Genomic DNA, 19,014 nt, shown 5'->3' with positions numbered 1-19,014 from the left:
GATTAGCGGATTAGCGCTATTAACGGCTCTTAGCGGCTTTTAGCGGCTTATCTGCTGATCGGATCAGCTGATAAGCGGCTTAGCGGCTTAGAAAAAGGGGGGGGAGGAAAAAAAACCAGCAGGAACTCGCAAGGCATTGTCGTCTTGCGAAGCAAGCCCATAGGAAATTCGTTTTGCGAAGCACCTCCAAAACGGAAAACTCTTTCGTCTAGCGAGTTTTCCGTCTTGCAAGGCATTCGTCTTGCGGGGCACCACTGTATAATGACTGACTAGAAAGATGCTCAGATTAATCAGGCAGCTGATGTTGTGTGTGCTAAGTGGAATGTAAGTTGAGCTGCTAATGTGCATTAAAGGTAAAGGGACCCCTGACCATTAGGTCCAGTCATGGCCGACTCTGGGGTTGCGGCGCTCATCTCGCTTTACTGGCCGAGGGAGCCGGCGTACAGCTTCCGGGTCATGTGGCCAGCATGAGTAAGCCGCTTCTGGCGAACCAGAGCAGCGCACGGAAACGACGTTTACCTTCCCACTGGAGCGGTACCTATTTATCTACTTGCACTTTGAGGTGCTTTCGAACTGCTAGGTTGGCAGGAGCTGGGACCGAGCAACGGGAGCTCACCCCATCACAGGGATTTGAACCGCCAACCTTCTGATCGGCAAGTCCTAGGCTCTGTGGTTTAACCCACAGCACCACCTGCGTCCCAACTCAATGTGCATTAACACCCGGCCATTATGCACATTCACTGAGCCTCATGGAGAAGGTGCACAGAATCTGTCTGTGAAGAGGACATTATGTGCATTTCCTGGTCATTATGCACAATCCCCAATCCCAAATGCACAAGGCCTTGGGGAATGTGCATAATATCGGCTGCGTCTTGTTCATTGTCTGGGCAATATGCACATTCTCCAGTCACTATGCATAAACTCCAAAGAACATACTTTCCCCGCTCTATTTCTTGATCAACCTGTGCTCCCTGGGCTGCTTCTAGCCCACTGCCTAATCTCACATGCCCCACAACATATCCTCCCTGTGATCAGCCAAGCAGCAGGGGTTGGTTCAGATAATTTTTCATTAACTTCATATCCCATGCTTCTTCCAAGAGTCCCCTTTTCTGCAGTGCAACCCCACTCTCAGCTGTCCCCTGGTCAACACAGAGAGAATTGTACCGAGACTTTTAACACTAGAGTTGAGCTTGAGGTGATGCAGAAGAGAGCAGGGCTCATTTTGTAGGTAGAAGAGGGAATTTTGGTTTTCCTGCCCCTGCTTTTGAAAATCCTGCCTTGTACATAGCTGCCAAGGCTCGCGAACATCGCAGGGGAACAGCTGAGAGTAGGACTCGACAGCAGGAAAAGGGGCTCTTTCGGAAGAAGCTTGGGATATAAATATAATGAAAAATAGGAATCTGGACTGTTGGTCCACCCAGCTCAGTATTGTCCACACAGACTGGCAGCTGCACTCCAAGATTTCAGACACTTGTCTCATCCAACTAACAGAGTTACGGTTCATGCTTGTCTTCCTTTGGCTCTGGGCATCACCTCCAAGCTAACATACCGGTAAAAAGTTTCACTTCCTGGAGCAGCATTTAAACTTCTTATATTTGCTGGTGAAACCGTCGCCTGCTTTAACTTTGAGAGAACACTGACCTCTAGTTGTCAGCTTTGGTAAAGACGGCTGCACATTTCCTTCCCTAAGTTTCCTATATATAAGCTCTTGAGCCTCAGTCTGCCTCTGATGTAGAGTTTATCCATTCTTTTCTCTTTCTCTCGGCTTCATTTTCAAAACACAGCAGGCCTGGCGTGAGCTGCATCTGTGCAATAGGGTGCAAGGTCCTTAATCAATCTCTCCCTCGTCATTTTTCAGCTCAAAACGGACCTCCCCTGGGTGCTTTTACACTTGTTGGGGGGAAAGATAGGGGTGCTCTTGAGCAGGAAAGCTGTAGGAGTGGAAAGGGGTTAAGCAGCTTTTCCCAGTTGGGTTTGGGTTTGGGGTAGGAGGCAATCCATAGAATCAACTTGGATTAACATGTAGTTTGAACTTTACTCATAAGGTAGGGTGTGCCTTGTTACACTGCCGTTTCTACGGGGATATGCGCTCGGTATTAATTACCCCTGCTATGCAAAAAATCTCCAAATGAATCCAAACTTCAATGTCTAAAATCCCTGGTAGAGGACAAGGATCCTGAGATCACGTGAAGGGTAGCCAAATTCTGTGCGATTGCCATAAAACTTAGGGAACAAGCTGTGTTATCATAACAATTACAGTTTTAAATGATAATTTTAGGTTATATGTTAGGGACTAAGTTTTAATTTTTATATATTTTTAACTGTTGCTATATCTGTATTGTCCCTCTTATACTTAAGTGCAAATTCAAATGTATCCCTATCGTGTTCTATGACTTCCTTGATATTGTATGTGGGCTGGAACTGGTCTGTGACCGAAATAATAAAATTCATTCATAAGGTAGGGTGGTGGGGAGCATGATCATATGCTTGAAGCTCCTCCATAACTTCATTCTTGATGCTGTACACACCCTGCCCTATTTGCAATCTTTTCATTTTGATACTAGGAATGAAGATCGTGAGCGGGCGTGGAGGGCATCGCGAGACACCAAACTGGAGCCCATTCCAAACTGTGAAGCCTGGTGAGTTCACTCTTTGCCGTGGTGGCAGCTCTCGTGCACTCAGAATTTTTCCCCATCAACCTGTCCATAGCGAGCCATGCTGAGGAACTGGCAGGACAACGGGCAGGGCCTTTTAGGTGGTGGCACCCTCACCGAAACAATTTACTTCCCAGATAGGCAAGTTCAACAGGCATGTCTTTTGGCTTGCTTGTTTTTCTGGAGATACGAAAGAACCATCGTTCCCTGGCAGACGTTTGGGGAGTTAACTTTAGTTTTCTGAGATTCCACCGATGTCCTGTTGTTCTTTTCTGGTTTTTATAGGGTTTTTAATGGCACTGTTCGCTGGTTTTTACGGATGCATTTTAGTGGCTGTTTTTTTTAGCGACTGGTTTTTATCCATTGTTAGGTTTCCTCCGGGTTCCTTTGGAGCCATGGGGAGCGGAGGTAAATCTCTACACAAAAGGTGCATGGCCCAGCTAAAGTGATGAAGTGCCTTCCAAGTTTGATCACTTTCAGTGGGAGAGTTAAGTACACTGACATCATAGAACCGTAGAGTTGGAAGGGACCATGAGGGTCATCTAGTCCAGCCCCCTGTGATACAGGAATCTTCCTGCCCAACGTGGGGCTTGAACTCACTCATGCTCTTAACGACTGAGCTATCGTGCATGGGCTGAAAGTGGGTTTTTGTTTTGTTTTTAATTTTTGTTATTTTTAAAAAATAGATTACAAACATAAAGTCCAAAACAAAGCAGAACAAACAAGACAAAGCAATACAAAAAACAAAGATTAAAAAAAGATAAATCACACCTACAAAGAAAACTATAGGTAAAGGTAAAGGAACCCCTGACCATTAGGTCCAGTCGTGGCTGACTCTGGGGTTGCAGCGCTTATCTCGCTTTATTGGCCGAGGGAGCCGGCGTACAGCTTCCGGGTCATGTGGCCAGCTTGACTAAGCCACTTCTGGAGAACCAGAGCAGCGCACAGACATGCCGTTTACCTTCCCGCCGGAGCGGTACCTATTTATCTACTTGCACTTTGATGTGCTTTCGAACTGCTAGGTGGGCAGGAGCAGGGACCAAGCAACGGGAGCTCACCCCGTTGCGGGGATTCGAACCGCCGACCTTCTGATCGGCAAGCCCTAGGCTCTGTGGTTTAACCCACAGCGCCACCCGCGTCCCTCTAAGAAAACCATATCCTCATACTAATCGTTACATACATATACACATATTGACTTCCTTTGTTTGTTCTGAGACCTCAGTTTTTAATCTTTCTGTATTGTTGTGTCTAGTGTAGATTACCTCTATCTTTATACCTCTTGCACCATTTTTCAATTTCTTTAACCCTGAAAAGCTTCATTCATTACATACCAATATACTTACTCCAGAACAATGTTTTTTCATATGTTCTTTAACACAATCCCATTCTTTTACTAATTTTTGGTCCGATTGCCCCCTTAAGAATGCTGTGAATCTTGCCATATATAGATTCACAAAATTTGATTTGCCATTCTTTTTATTGATGGGATTTCCCCCCAAAAGTGGGTTTTTAAAGTGCTTGACTTGGCCCTCTGGAAGCAAAGGAAAATAGGAAGGTGCCTCACTCAGGCCCCCAATTTATCCATCTAGCTCAATATTGTCTACACATATTGGAAGCAACTATCCCATCCCTGCCTGGAGACCCCTGCATTCAAAGCTGATCCTGTACTGCTGAGCTACAGTCTTTCCCCAAATAAATTGGTATTAGCTTAGAACACAGCCTTCCCGAATGTGGTGCTGGTTCCCCAGTGGTGACAGCTGGGACTGGTGTGAGCTGTACTTGCAAACATCTGGAGGACTCTATTTTAGGGAAGACAAACTTCTTTTTTATTACAGTATTGAATCTTTTTAGGACAATTGCCAAGCATCAAGCTAAAGCACAACTGCATGTATAGATGTTAAGCCTTGTATGCAGAGTTATTTTTTTAATAATAATAATCAAGAGTTCTACATTCTATTATTATTATTTTTTTTAAAAAAGCATGTTTCTAGTCTTTAATAAGCTCAAAGGTGGGTGCATGATGAAATCTCAGAAACCAAAAAGCAACGTTCAGATTCGGAGGGTGGGATAGGGCCAGAGTTCAGCTGGCCAGAGAGGGTGAGGTTTGTTCCTTTGTTCTTTCCATTTTAATTTTCAAGACCTTGTCTTGCAGTTAAAATAGCAATCCAGTAAGAAGTATGAAATACATAAAGAGAGAGAGGAAAGAAGCACATGAGACATGGGTGGTGTGTGTGTGGAATATCTCTGCTCCTTTTGCACATTAAAAAGCCATTAATGGATCTTCAGAAAGTCCATTACCATGTGTGAGCTTGCCGAAACTCAGGGCCTAGTGCAGTCCTGCAAGCTTGTTTTTCAGAAAGGTAGTTAAAGCGTAGGAAGCTACCTTAACACTGAGTTAGACCCCTGGTCCATTTTGCCAAGGGTTTCCCAAACTTGGGTCTCCAGCTGTTGTTGGACTACAACTCCCATCATCCCTAGCTAGCAGGGCCAGTTGTCAGGGATGATGGGAGTTGTAGTCCAAAAACAGCTGGAGACCCATGTTTGGGAAACCCTGATATAATAATAATAATAATAATAATAATAATAATAATAATAATAATAATATATAACCCGCCCATCTGGCTGAGTTTCCCCAGCCACTCTGAGCGGCTCCCAATTGAGTATTAAAAACGATACAGCATTAAATATTAAAATCTTCCCTAAACAGGGCTGCCTTCAGATGTCTTATAAAGATAGGATAGCTGCTTATTTCCTTCACATCTGAAGGGAGGGTGTTCCACAGGGTGGGTGCCACTACCGAAAAGGCCCTCTGTCTGGTTCCCTGTAACCTTACTTCTCGCAATGAGGGAACCGCCAGAAGGCCCTCGGCGCTGGATCTCAGTGTCCAGGCTGAACAATAGGGGTGGAGATGCTCCTTCAGGTATACTGGGCCGAGGCCGTTTAGGGCTTTAAAGGTCAGCACCAACACTTTGAATTGTGCTCAGAAACGTACTGGGAGGCAATGCAGATCTTTCAGGACCGGTGTTATGTGGTCCCGGCAGCCACTCCCAGTCACCAGTCTAGCTGCCACATTCTGGATTAGTTGTAGTTTCCGGGTCACCTTCAAAGGTAGCCTCACGTAGAGCGCATTGCAGTCGTCCAAGCAAGAGAGAACTAGAGCATGCACCACTCTGGCGAGACAGTCTGCGGGCAGGAAGGGTCTTAGCCTGCGTACCAGATGGAGCTGGTAGACAGCTGCCCTGGACATGGAATTAACCTGTGCCTCCATGGACAGCTGTGAGTCCAAAATGACTCCCAGGCTGCGCACCCGGTCCTTCAGGGGTACAGTTACCCCATTCAGGACCAGGGAATCCCCCACACCCGCCCGCCCCCTGTCCCCCAAAAACAGTACTTCTGTCTTGTCAGGATTCAACCTCAATCTGTTAGCCGGCATCCATATGGCTCAGTGCTGTCTGTACTGACTGGCAGTGGCTCTCTGGGATTTGGGGCAGGGCTCCTACCAGTGGTACGTGGGGATGCTGAGGATTGAATATGAGGCCTTCTGCGTGCAAAGCAGAAACTTCACCTCTATAGCCCACCTTTTTTTCCAAGATGCTCAAGGTGACGTACATAGCTCTTTTTGGCATACAGCTAAGGAAATAGGGGCAATTGGCAGGCCCCCAGTTGGCTCCAGCCCACTGGCCAGTGTGCCAGTCAAACTCCACTCCTTGATACAGCATGAATCTGCGACCTGAGCTTCAGAGGACATGGAACACTACTCAGCAGAGTAAACACTGCGCAAAAAGAAGTGGCAGGAGAGGCTGTGTGAGCCTATTTACAAGCAGTTTATTCAGCGTACATCAGGACAAAAGGAAACATGTTTGATCTCCTTCGTGTCCGAAGCAAGACAGCTAAAGCAAAAGCTATACACAAAGGGAAGTTCCCAGCAAGCTGTGCTGGAGTGTAAACAGACATGTGACACACAACAATCATGCCTGTTTCCGTAAGGTGGAATGGAATATCCCAACAGTTCTCTCCCCAACCCGTTACAGTGGTGCCCCGCAAGACGAATGCCTCGCAAGACGGAAAACTCGCTAGACGAAAGAGTTTTCCGTTTTGGAGGTGCTTCGCAAAACGAATCTCCTATGGGCTTGCTTCGCAAGACAACAATGTCTTGCAAGTTCCTGCTGGTTTTTTCCCCCTTCCCCCCCTTTTTCTAAGCCGCTAAGCCGCTTATCAGCTGATCCGATCAGCAGATAAGCCGCTAATAGCACTAAGCCGCTTATCAGCTGATCCGATCAGCAGAAAAGCCGCTAATAGCGCTAATCCGCTAATCCGTCAATGGGCTTGCTTCGCAAGACGAAAAAACCGCTAGACAAAGAGAATCACAGAACGGATTCTTTTCGTCTTGCGAGGCACCACTGTATATCCCCTCAACAACCCTGTGAGATAGGCTAGCCTGGGAGTGAGTGAGTGAGTGAGTGACTGGCCCAAGAACACCCAGCAAGCTTCATGGCCAAGTGGGGAGTTAAACCCTGGCCTCCCAGACCCTAGTCGAACGCTTTAACCACTGCTCCCCACTGCCTGTCAGCAGTCTCAGTACCTAGCTCCATATTGTAGGCCAGGGTTCCAGGCAGGGGGCCTTTCCTGCCTACCTGGAGATGATAGGGATTCAGCCTGGGGCCTGCTGCATGCAAAACAGAATCTCTCCCCCTGAGCAAGCACACTGGGGGAGACTCTTGAGAGCAGGCCGAGGGGACTGTAATAACTCCTTTTCTCCCCCATCTTGTTCCCTGCGGCTTCTCCCTCCTGCGCTGCCTTTGCCTCTGCCTGGTGGGAGGGCTGCCCCTTCAGCGCCAAGCCGACGACTGAGGAAGTCAAGGGCTGGTCCCAGTCTTTTGACAAGTTGATGAAGAACCCAGCCGGCAGGAACGTGTTCCGGGAATTCTTACGGACTGAGTACAGCGAGGAGAACATGCTCTTCTGGCTGGCTTGCGAGGAACTCAAAAGCGAGTGCAACAAGCACGCCATCGACGAGAAGGCTCGGATGATCTACGAAGATTACATCTCCATCCTTTCGCCCAAGGAGGTACCTGTCCGTTTGCAGCTAGAATTATTGACTTGGAAGGGGTCCCGTCCCAAGGGTCAGCTAGTCCCACCCCCTACAGTGCAGGAATCTCTGCTAGATCATAGCTACCCAACCTATGCTTAAAAACTGTTATTTGATAATGTACTTTATTATCCCAGCTCCTTCCCTCCCTCCCGCCCCCTGGCTGATGTGTCCATGTCTCCTGTAGTCCCCAGTAGGGCTGGACGATGTATCGATACGTCATCCAAAATCAGTTTGAAGTCCACATCGTGATAACAGTTTCATAATATTTGACATGGCAATATTTCACGAATCATGTTTGTGTGCTGTGTAAAAAACCGTGATATTGGGAGAATCGGCCATCCCTTTTCTCGTGATTCCTGCCGCCCCTGTTGCTCTGCAATACAAAATAACAGTTGTAACAATTTGTTAAAGATAAGTAAAAATGTGTCGCTTACAGACCCCTAAGTAGAAGCGGTTTCCGGGACATTACCCTGTTTGCTTCCTTATTGCAGACATTGTGAAAAATCAGGACAGTCATACCTCGGGTTAAAGTCGCTTCAGGTTGAGCGTTTTCAGGTTGCTCTCTGTGACAACCCGGAAGTAACGGAATGGGTTACTTCCAGGTTTCACCGCTCACGTGTGCGCGGATGCTCAAAATGACGTCACGCGCATGTGCAGAAGCGCCGAATCGTGACCCGCAGATGCGGGTTGTGTCCTACTCAGGATGCAAACAGGGCTCCGGAACGGATCCCGTTCACATCCCGAGGTAGCACTGTATATCGCAATGTTTAGCTGGTGAAAACCAGACATTGCTCAGCCCTTCTCCCCAGCAGATTCACTTTCCATCTTTCCCCTAAAAGGTGTGTTGCTTCTCTCGCCCACCTGTCCCTCAGGTCAGCCTGGACTCCCGCGTCCGCGAAGGCATCAACCGCAAGATGCAGGAGCCGTCCTCGCACACCTTCGACGATGCACAGCTACAGATCTACACGCTCATGCATAGAGACTCCTATCCCCGTTTTCTGAACTCAGCCGTATACAAAGCACTGCTCCAGAGCGTCTCTCGGTCATCCTCGGAGTCCTAAGCCCCTTCCACCACCACCATGACTGGGGAGGGTGGGGAGAGAAGCAAAATACGAAGTGGCGGTTCTCCTTTCATACGGCAGGTGTTAACTTTGGGGTTTTTTAAAATATATATATATATATATATGGACCTCCCACTTGGTCTTACAGAACCAAGGGACCTGAAATGGCATTCTGGGCCAAATCCTGTAAAACCGCCTCAGTTCTGAACAACAAGCTGCTGGTCCAACTTACTAGGAAGTTCACTCCGTGCAAACCTGCCCCATCTTCTTCTGCCAGAAAGGTGACACCTGCCATCACGTGAACCTCAAAACTCAGGCCTCTGCTTTTACTACTGAATCCGTGTTGGCAAGCTAGCTGACCACGCAGAAGAACTTAAGTACGGAAGGAATCGGCCAACTGGTGCAGGGAGGGGTGGGGGTTGGGAGGGGGCAAGAGAATCCTGGGCAACATGGCGAAAGAAAAGAAAAAGGCCAAAATCCACATCTTCTGAATATTGTTCTTCCTGTCTTTTTTCTGTTTTGTTCGGTTTTCCCTGTTTAAAAAAAAAAAAGAGCTGTTTCCGTGGCAGATCTCAAATGGTTCTGGTGGAAGCTTCAGTCAGACCGATATGAGTGTAGCATAAGAATATTCTGAATTGCACAAGTGTGGGTGGTGGTTTTTGGCCAGAGAAGAGTCCTGTTCAACTCAAAGGCTTTCTCTATTCCCCCAAGTTGCATTTATTCCAGCTGGGGCTAGACCTAGGGTTGTTGAGGAGTTCCACTGAAAGCAGACCTCCCTGGTGCAAATCATGGTTTTGCTATTTCCAGAAGCAACCCGGAAGTAAACTCCCAAATTTCCTGAGATCCCAGAGGCTTCAATATGTTAGCAGCACAGGGGAATTCATAGTAAGATGATGTGTTTGTCCTACAGAGATTCAGGAGGCCTTTGGTGGTGGAGATGCTTTTTGGAGCCCATCAGATTCTGGGAGGTGTGAGGCTCTGGAACTGAGACCTGGTTTTCGAAGGTGAAGGAAATGATTGGCAGGTGGAAAACGGGGGTTCCACCTTGGATGGAGCAGACTTGGTTGGAGAAGGAAACCTTTCTGCCAGGCCACAGCACTCCGTGGCATAGCAGTCATGCCTCTGAAGGCTGTTGCTTTCATGTGAGCTTCCTAGAAGCATCTGGTTAAGCATGGAGGAAGCAGAAAGCTAGAACAGATAGACCATTGGTTTCATCCATCTGGTCTCTCCTCACTGTACATGCTAGAGCAGAATGGACTAGCTCAGTCGTGTCTTTTGGAGGAAGACAGAGCATCTCCTCTATCCAGCAATTCAACAGCAGAAGTAGGCAGAGTGAGTGAGATAGGACTATGGGATATGGGATGGGGTGGCCCGTCTCAGAGGCTGGGCTGCTTAGCAACAACCTCTAAGGAAGCCTAAAGGTCAAGGTGTCACACACGCCTCTCAGATAGGGCTGTGGTTCCTTTTAATCAGAATTGCAGAGTTGGGAGAGACCCTGAGGACCATCTAGTCCAACCCTCAGGGCAACTAGGGCAGGTGGCCATCCAGCCACTGCTTAAAGACTCCCAGAAGGAGTCCATTCCACTGTTGAACAGCTGTTGCCATCAGAAAGTTCTTCCTCCTGTTTAGTCAAAATCTCCTTGTAACTTGAAGCCGTTGGTTCGGGTCCTGTCCTCATAGGAGCAGGAGAAAACCAGTTTGCTCCATCTTCCATGCGGCAGCTCATTAGATATTTGAAGATGGCCATCATATCTCCTCTCGGTCTCCTCTTGAGGAGACAGGCGTCCCACCAGATTTGGTTTCTCCCATCCTACCGTTGCAGTAACGGGAGAAGCTGTATCTACAAAAAGGGAGAGACGCTTCCTTGGTAGAAACTCCTTGCAGGGAGTGAGATGGCTGCCCTTCTTGTTCTGTTCATGCAGTGTTTCCAAAAGTGAAACCCTCAGCTGAACTATTCCAGGTCCCAGTGGGCATCTGCCTGGGGCAATGCCAATTTGTGGACTCTTCCTCACACTAGATGTGCAGCTGGTTTTGTGTCTTCCATCAAAGATGGGACACCCTCCTTTTGTTCTTCTTTTTTCCCCCTTCCATGATCTCAAAAGCTTATATTGTTTGATGTTGGGTGCCAAAATTGGAGCTTGTGTCACGACCACAGCCTGTTTGCCACGGCCTCTTCCGAAAGATGGGCGTGGATGTCTGTCGAAATCATGTTTTCATCAAGCCACAATATGCAATGATGTTGAGGCCTCTGTGTCGCCGCCACCCCACACCGATGTTGGAGAGCTCCTTCTCAACTGTCTTTTATTTGCAGTTCTCTCGTTTCTGCCTGGTAACACCTGCACTTCGTGAAACTGGCCTTGGAGAGTCTTAAAAGGAGCAATTGGGTTTCCCTTTTCCCTCTTTCCACACAACACTCAGAGGGCACACGTTCGCATCATGGCAGGCTTCACACACACACAACAAACCCTTTCTTGACCTGTGGAACTCTCTTCCACCAGAAGTAATAAAGGCCAATTGTGTCAATTGAGGATTATTATTTTTTTACAGGTGCAAGAAATGTGAGAATTGCAGCAAGTGACCTCAAGTAATTACAACAGTGTGAATAGGCTGAGTGTCTTTAATTCTGGAAAGGAAATGGCACTTTGCGAGAGAGTACTGTAGCTCTGTTAGGATACATCTTTCCTGATTCAGACTGGACAAATCAGTTCTGACTCTTGCATTGATACAGATGTAGTGACAACAAAATCTTTCTCTTGAGTGCCAGTTCCTACATACTGGTGTGTTTGTGGAATGCAGAGGTTTGCAGAAATGCAAAAAATAATTCTTTTTTTTTTAGGAAAAGAAATGAGGGACAACTCCAAAACAGCTCAAGGAGGGCTGAGTATGCTTGATTGGACTGGAATGCTGTCTGTTGTAGCATGGGGAACTAAAAACAGAGTGAATGCAATTGAATATCTAGGAAGGAAGCATGGCTGGGTAGCTGGAACACTAGACAGAAGGATTCCATACTGCAACATTTAATATATATATATATATTTGGCAGATTCCTCTTGCGCAGCATAATTACGAGGTGCTTTGTCTTCTACTCACAACAACCCTGTGATGTAGATCATTCTTATTCCCATTTCATAAATTGAAAACTCAAAACAACGCGGCAAGTGCCTCATCAGCACCCAACTCTCTTAATGTGCGGCGACAGTCGTGGTGCTTCTGTGAGTCTTGTTCCTTTGGGTTAAGTTGTGTCACAGTAACTATAGGGGAAAATAAAATTCCCCTATAGGTGATGTTGGCTCAATATCTAGAGAATTTACTTTGGCAGGCATCTGCCAGATCCATGCAAAAAAAAATTTATGGCCCACCTGCCACGCTGATTTTGGGGAACAGGCAACAAAATGTGGGGTTATGTTCCATGTTCTGGGGTGGCTGCACATTATGCTGCTTTGAACATGGAGGTGGTGATTATCTGAGTGCTCCACCAAGGAGCGAAGACACAACCACACACACATTGCTTCTTAATGCTGTGTTGTGGTTGCCTAAAAGCCGCAGAAATGCATCTGAGTTCCAGCACTATTCTGACCAAAGCTTTTCCTGCAAACGTGGATCAGGTACGAGGTCTGTGGATATAAAGGATCTGGTTCGTGTATGAGAGAGAGAAATGTTTGGGGGAATGGTCAAGAGATCACCCTGCTAATTGTTCTTACTGGACAGATGTTCGGATGGGCAGATCAAAAGCTGGAGGAGAAAGGGTTACGTGGCCTCTCCCCACCCAACTTTCCAATTGGGCCATTTTCAATTTAAAAAGAAGCATAGCACTCTAATGTAGTGCTAGACCAGGGGTCTGCAACCCGCGGCTCCGGAGCCGCATGTGGCTCTTTTACACCTTTGCTGCGGCTCCGGGGCGGATACTAGCAAGGGGAGGAGGCGCATTGTGCGCCCCGACACTCCCTACTGTGGCGGGCGCTGTACTGGCTGTGAAGTCGCATGGGGGTGGTGCATGCGTTAGTCACGCACCGTCCCAACGTCACCTTCCCGCCCGCCCGCTACATTGTAAGGAGCATGTACGCTGGTCACTGCATTGAAAGGGGGCATGTACGCTGGTCACTGTTTTGAAGGGGAGTGAAGAACACACACACACACAAAGGTAACTTGTTAATTTCTCGTTCATTTCTATGAGGAGGAGTAATTCTGAGGGGTCAAACGAAGAAATAATTTTAAAAAGTGACAAAATAGTTATTTTTTTAATGACGAGTTTTGCGGCTCCCAGTTTTTTTTTTCTTCGGAAACGGGTCCAAGTGGCTCTTTTTGTCTTAAAGGTTGCAGACCCGGAAGCCCATTCCAAAAGTCTCCCTATGTGGTTTCTCCAATATTAATGATGGGTGTTATTCACTGGGGTGAATGGGCACTTTTCATAAAACAATCAGTCAATGGTATTCAGGCAGGACATGGTCTACAATCTGCAATGTTTTAAAACAAGTTCCAACTCCCCTTTCTTCTTGGACTCCCAAAATGTAAAGTTACTACAGTGGTACCTTGGGTTGAGTGCTTAATTTGTTCCGGAGGTCCGTACTTGACCTGAAACTGTTCTTAACCTGAAGCACCACTTTAGCTAATGAGGCCTGCTGCTGTTGCCGCACCGCCAGAGCACGATTTCTGCTCTCAACCTGAAGCAAAGTTCTTAACCTGAAGCACTATTACTGGGTTAGAGGAGTCTGTAACCTGAAGCGTATGTAACCTGAGGTACCACTGTATATGAAAGCCAATGAAATCTTCAGTTCTTAGTGAGGGTGGACACTTTCACATTTAGTATGTTGTTTAACAACTTTTCATAAGCCTACCCTGACTTTTAAAGGTAAAGGGACCCCTGACCACTAGGTCCAGTCGTGACCGACTTTGGTTGTGGCGCTCATCTCGCTTTATTGGCCGAGGGAGCCAGCGTACAGCTTCCGGGTCATGTGGCCAGTATGACGAAGCCGCTTCTGGTGAACCAGAGCAGCACACGGAAACGCCGTTTACCTTCCTGCTGGAGCTGTACCTATTTATCTACTTGCACTTGGACGTGCTTTCGAACTGCTAGGTTGGCAGGAGCAGGGACCGAGCAACGGCAGCTCACCCCATCGCGGGGATTCGAACGGCCGACCTTCTGATCGGCAAGTCCGAGGCTCTGTGGTTTTAACCCACAGCGCCACCCGCGTCCCACCCTGACTTTTAGAGGAAAACAAAACTGTAGAATTCTTAATTTGAAGATTCGCAGTATAAGAAATGTTGCTCATCTAAGAGCTATCCTTCCTCCACCCTATAGTATTTGACACCATGAGTCTGGATTGCCTGACGCTGAGAGTACGAATCTGATTTATGACAGCAAGTATCAAAAGACCCTATGCCACACTCAAAGGAGTGGTAAATGCAATGCAAATGACAGTGTGAAAGAACAGACAGAGGAAGTCTAAGTACTGTTTTAAATGTACCTTCTCAGACACAAGCATTTTGGGAACTTCAGTGTTCACTCAAGTATCGGGTGAATGGGTAAACGAGTCCTGCCTGGGGCATGGACAAAATTGTCCCCAACCTTTCAGAATCAAATGTGCTTCCTACACAGCTCCATAGGACAAAAGGCAAAAGGCAGATGAAAACTTGAGACGCATCACAACATTTGGAGCAAATGGCTTCATAAAGGAACAAGCCTGCATTGCAAGTTAGCTGAGTGGGATAAGTGCATTTTCTCAAGGTGAGAGAGACGGGCTAAATTTGAAGAGCTTTGGGAGCCTCTGCCTGAGCTGAGTCTGCAAGAATTTTGAGGGAAGCTGCAATATATATATATATATATATATAACCTTAAGCAAAGCTTCCACATGCACTTTTGCACATCTCTGAGAAAGGACCCATACAAATTATTCCATCTGTGATCTGGGCAAAGTTAGGTAATCTATGGAGATGCATGTAACTGAGTCCTGTCAGTTCTGACTGGTCGCTTAACAACGTCTCCCTCCTGGGATATTGATTTGGGTTTAAGAGACATTTATAGACTGCCCTTCATCCCAAAGGATCCCCAGGTGTGAACATATAAGATGAAACAGTCTACAGTGGCACCTTGGTTCTCAAACTTAATCCGTTCCAGAAGCCCATTCCAAAACCAAGGTGCGCTTCCCCATAGAAAGTAATGCAAAACGGATTAATCCGTTCCAGGCTTTTAAAAACAACCCCTAAAACAGCAATTTAACATGAATGTTACTATCTAACGAGACCACTGATCCATAAAATGAAAGCAATAATGTACAGTACTGTAAAACAAATAAGACAGTATTATAGATGATAAAAATTATCTTCCACACAGTCACGAGAACAACAGAAAAAAGCCTCAAAAATGCAAAATAGCAAAAACAAAAGCGCCAAACTTAATCCATTCCGGAAGTCCATTTGACTTCCAAAATGTTTAAAAACCAAGGCGCAGCTTCTGATTAGTGCAGGCAGCCTGGAAATGATAGCTGACAGCCACATTGGACGTTTGGCTTCTGAAAAACATTTAAAAACCCACACTTCCAGGTTTTTGGCATTTGGGAACCAAGGTGTTTGAAAACCAAGGTACCACTGTACTTAAAACATCACATTAAGCAGGTAAAGTGGTTCAAGCAGCGAAATATCCATGCCTGTTCACAGACCTTCAAATGCACATGTGGAAATCTCTCCAAGTTGCCAGTGAGCTGGAGGCAGCCTCTTGTGAAGTTTCACCAATGGGAGGGTCTGCTGCAGAGAAAGCCCTATTGTATGACAAAGGCCTGGCCGCAACATCAGGTGCAGCCACCAATGACAGCAAAGCAACAAGGCCCAGCCTGGCAAGTAATGGAGAGTAGCTCCCAGTGAGTTCTTTGGTCCCGACTCCCAAGTTGTTAAAAGGGGGCACCTTGTAGCAAATGTCAGTGAGATCTGGCAGATAGCTACAACTGAGAGAGCCTTTTCCTCTTAAGAGGAAACTGGGCTTCCAATTTAATACAGTGGTGCCCCGCGAGCCTAATGCCTCGCAAGACGGAAAACTCGCTAGATGAAAGAGTTTTCCGTTTTGGAGGTGCTTCACAAAACGAATTTCCTATGGGCTTGCTTCGCAAGACAATGTCTTGCGAGTTCCTGCTGGTTCCCCCCCTTTTTTCTAAGCCGCTAAGCCGCTTATCAGCTGATCCAATCAGCAGATAATCCGCTAATCCTTCAATGGGCTTGCTTCGCAAGACGAAAAAACCGCTAGACGAAGAGAATCACAGAACGGATTCTTTTTGTCTTGCGAGGCACCACTGTAGTTGTTTAGTCGTGTCTGACTCTTCATGACCCCATGGACCAGAGCACGCCAGGCACTCCTGTCTTCCACTGCCTCCTGCAGTTTGGTCAAACTCATGCTGGTAGCTTCGAGAACACTGTCCAACTTAATACCCTCCAACATTTCTCCAATGTGGCACAAAGGGCAGGAGAATATGATGGAAAGGTACATGTAATCTGGGACATGGGGGAAGTTTATCAAATGCATGGTAGACAAAGCAGATTGACGATTCTGTCCAGAGCACTAGAACTCTGGGTATCCCAATGGATTTTACTGGGAGCGGATTCGAGACAGACCAATGTACTGCTCACAAAGCGGTATGGAATTTATGTAGATTTATCACCAGGGTTCATCTAGTCCAACCCCCTGAAATACTGGGATCTTTAATCCAGTGTGGGGCTCAAACCCGCAACCCTGAGATTAAAAGTCTCGTGCTCTACCAACTCAGCTATCCTAGCAGTAGATCACTGCCGCTGTCTTAGATAGATCTGTTTCGTTTTTTTAAAAGAAAATGCATGGAGGACAGCTAAGCTACTTAGCCATGCTGATAAAGTGGAATCTCCACATTTCAGGCAGCGTCAACCCCAACACCAGTTTGTGGGTCATGTTGGTTTGCGAATTTCCTAGCAGCACCTTGGCTGGCAACTCTTGGAAACTGGTTGCTTGGCTATGCACAGAGCCTTGGTTTCTAGTCTCTTGTTCTCTTGTGCAACTTTCAATTGCTGTAATGTATCTGCAAGGGGATTTTCTGTACAGTGTCCCATGATTCAATGCATAGAGAATCCTGTTTGGGGGGGGGCGGGGAGTAGGACTATGACCTTCAGATTCCCCTATCTCTTTCTACGCTTCAGCTTGTCATGAAGATGAGAGCAGGAGAGCTGCGGCCCATCAAAATGATTCCTTTATATCTGCATTTTAAAATTGCAGCAGTTTCCCTAAAACTAATGATCAGGAAATGCTATTTTGCAGTGGATCTTATATTGCACTCATTTTGGATTATTTTTTGGGGGAGAGGGTCCCCCCCCCAAAGAAAATCCTTACTCTATGGATGCCATGGAAACAGCAGCGAGTACCAAACTGAATGCACAACTCTTGTTTATCCATATCAAGCAACTCCAGCAGGAATAGAAATACGTTGGGGGAAGGAGAGGAAAATATGTTTATTTTTGCAAAACAGAAAAGGTGGAGCTTGGAAGCGGATTGGCAGGCTGGCTGCAATATTTGCCATATTTAGTCTGTTCTCCAACTGGCAAATGTACAAAACAGCTATGGAATCCCAGCACACAGAGGCTTGACGTGGCAGGCTGCCTTTTCAGATCATGTCAAATCCTTTCTGACCCATCCCTCTACCCAAAAAAAACCTTCATTTTTTTATTTTTTAAAGCCTCTCCCACCCGAACCAATTACGGCAGTGAGTTCCTGGTGTCTTTAAGTGAAGGTGTTTTAGAAGGAAAGGACAACAATGAACATGCTATTTTATTTTATTTTATTTAAACGGCCTTTGTGGTTCCACTGCTTGGAAAGGGAGAATGAATGTTCACATCCATGGATATTCCAAGGTCCTCCTGTGCCGGCAGGCTAGAGAGATGCTACGAAACCATTTCAAGGAAGCAAAAGCGCCTGGCTGTTGTACGTGGCTTTCCCTTTCGCCTGCTGGATGGCTATTTTAGTTTTTTTAAACAAAAACAAAGGCAACCAATGGGGTTTTGCTCTCACCTCTGCCCTCTTTAGAAGGAAATCCTGCTGGACCTAAATCTGCAAATTATGCATAGTCATTTCGCCCTGTGGCACTGATTTCTAAAGAGGGACTTTGATGTTATAATAATGATAATTTATTATTTATACCCTGCCAAACTGGCTGGGTTTCCCCAGCCACTCCGGGTGGCTTCCAACAGAATATTAAAATACAATAGTCTATTAAACATTAAAAGCTTCCCTAAACAGGGCTGCCTTCAGATGTCTTCTAAAAGTCAGATACTTGTTTATTTCCTTGATATCTGGTGGGAGGGCGTTCCACAGGGCGGGCGCCACCACCGTGAAGGCCCTCTGCCTGGTTCCCTGTAACCTCACTTCTAGCAGGGAGGGAACTGCCAGAAGGCCCTCGGCGCTGGACCTCAGTGTCTGGGCAGAATGATGGGGGTGGAGATGCTACTTCAGGTATATTGGGCCGAGGCCATTTGGGGTTTAAAGGTCAGCACCAAGACTTTGAATTGTGCTTGGAAACGTCCTGGGAGCCAGTGTACGTCTTTCAAGACCGGTGTTATGTGGTCTCGGCGGCCACTCCCAGTCACCAGTCTAGCTGCCACATTCTGGATTAGCTGTAGTTTCTGGGTTTTAGAATTGTTACCTGGGTGCAGTGCATGAAGAGCCTCATCTTTCTGTTAGGAATTTTTATTACAGTGGTACCTCTGGGTGCGAACGGGATCCATTCCGGAGCCCCGTTTGCATCCTGAAGCGAACGCAACCTGCGTCATTTTGAGCGTCAGCGCATGCGCGAGCAGCGAAACCTGGAAGTAACGCGTTCCGTTACTTCCGGGTCGCCGCGGAGCGTAACCTGAAAACGCTCAACCTGAAGCATATTTAACCCGAGGTATGACTGTACTTTGTTCCTTCGCAACTGTACATGGAACATACATGGTGGGGAGAGCAGGCACAGGTGCAGCGAAGGGCAGGAGATGGAAGCCAATCTGCCTTTGCCAAAAGCTGTGTGGTCTCCCTGCACTTCTCTGCATTTTCTTGCTCGCAGTTGCTGCCCTACCCTGCCTGGGAGTGATGGTGCAAAGTCCCGATTCAAAAGCCTCTCCTGGGATTGAAGTGGGTGCTAAAAGCCCAAGCCAGCCATGGCCTTCCCCCCTCCTTCCCCCCACTTGAAATGCCTTGAGCGCAAAACCTTCCCCTTGCCAG

The 19,014-nt window shown here is 46.9% G+C and overlaps 1 protein-coding gene across 4 annotated transcripts in view; it reads left to right on the top strand.

Moving 5' to 3' along the window:
- Window positions 1-11,330, top strand: part of RGS19 (regulator of G protein signaling 19) — a 98,357-nt gene extending 87,027 nt beyond the window's left edge. For 3 of the 4 annotated variants that reach the window (XM_083507756.1, XM_083507755.1, XM_083507757.1), the window contains exons 4-6: window positions 2,565-2,639; window positions 7,488-7,722; window positions 8,619-11,330. In XM_083507756.1, the coding sequence (XP_083363882.1) occupies window positions 2,565-2,639; window positions 7,488-7,722; window positions 8,619-8,807 (499 nt within the window). In that variant the 3' untranslated portion in view covers window positions 8,808-11,330. Of the gene's footprint in view, window positions 1-494; window positions 2,640-7,487; window positions 7,723-8,618 lie in introns of all 4 variants that reach the window. The other variant, XM_083507758.1, reaches the window with a different exon arrangement.
- The last annotated feature ends 7,684 nt before the right edge of the window (window positions 11,331-19,014 follow it).

Source organism: Podarcis liolepis, assembly GCF_965112155.1.
Source record: "Podarcis liolepis genome assembly, chromosome: 6".
Taxonomy (NCBI): Eukaryota; Metazoa; Chordata; class Lepidosauria; order Squamata; family Lacertidae; genus Podarcis; species Podarcis liolepis.
Note: the sequence above shows the minus strand (reverse complement) of the source record. Positions and strands in the feature narration are given on the sequence as shown.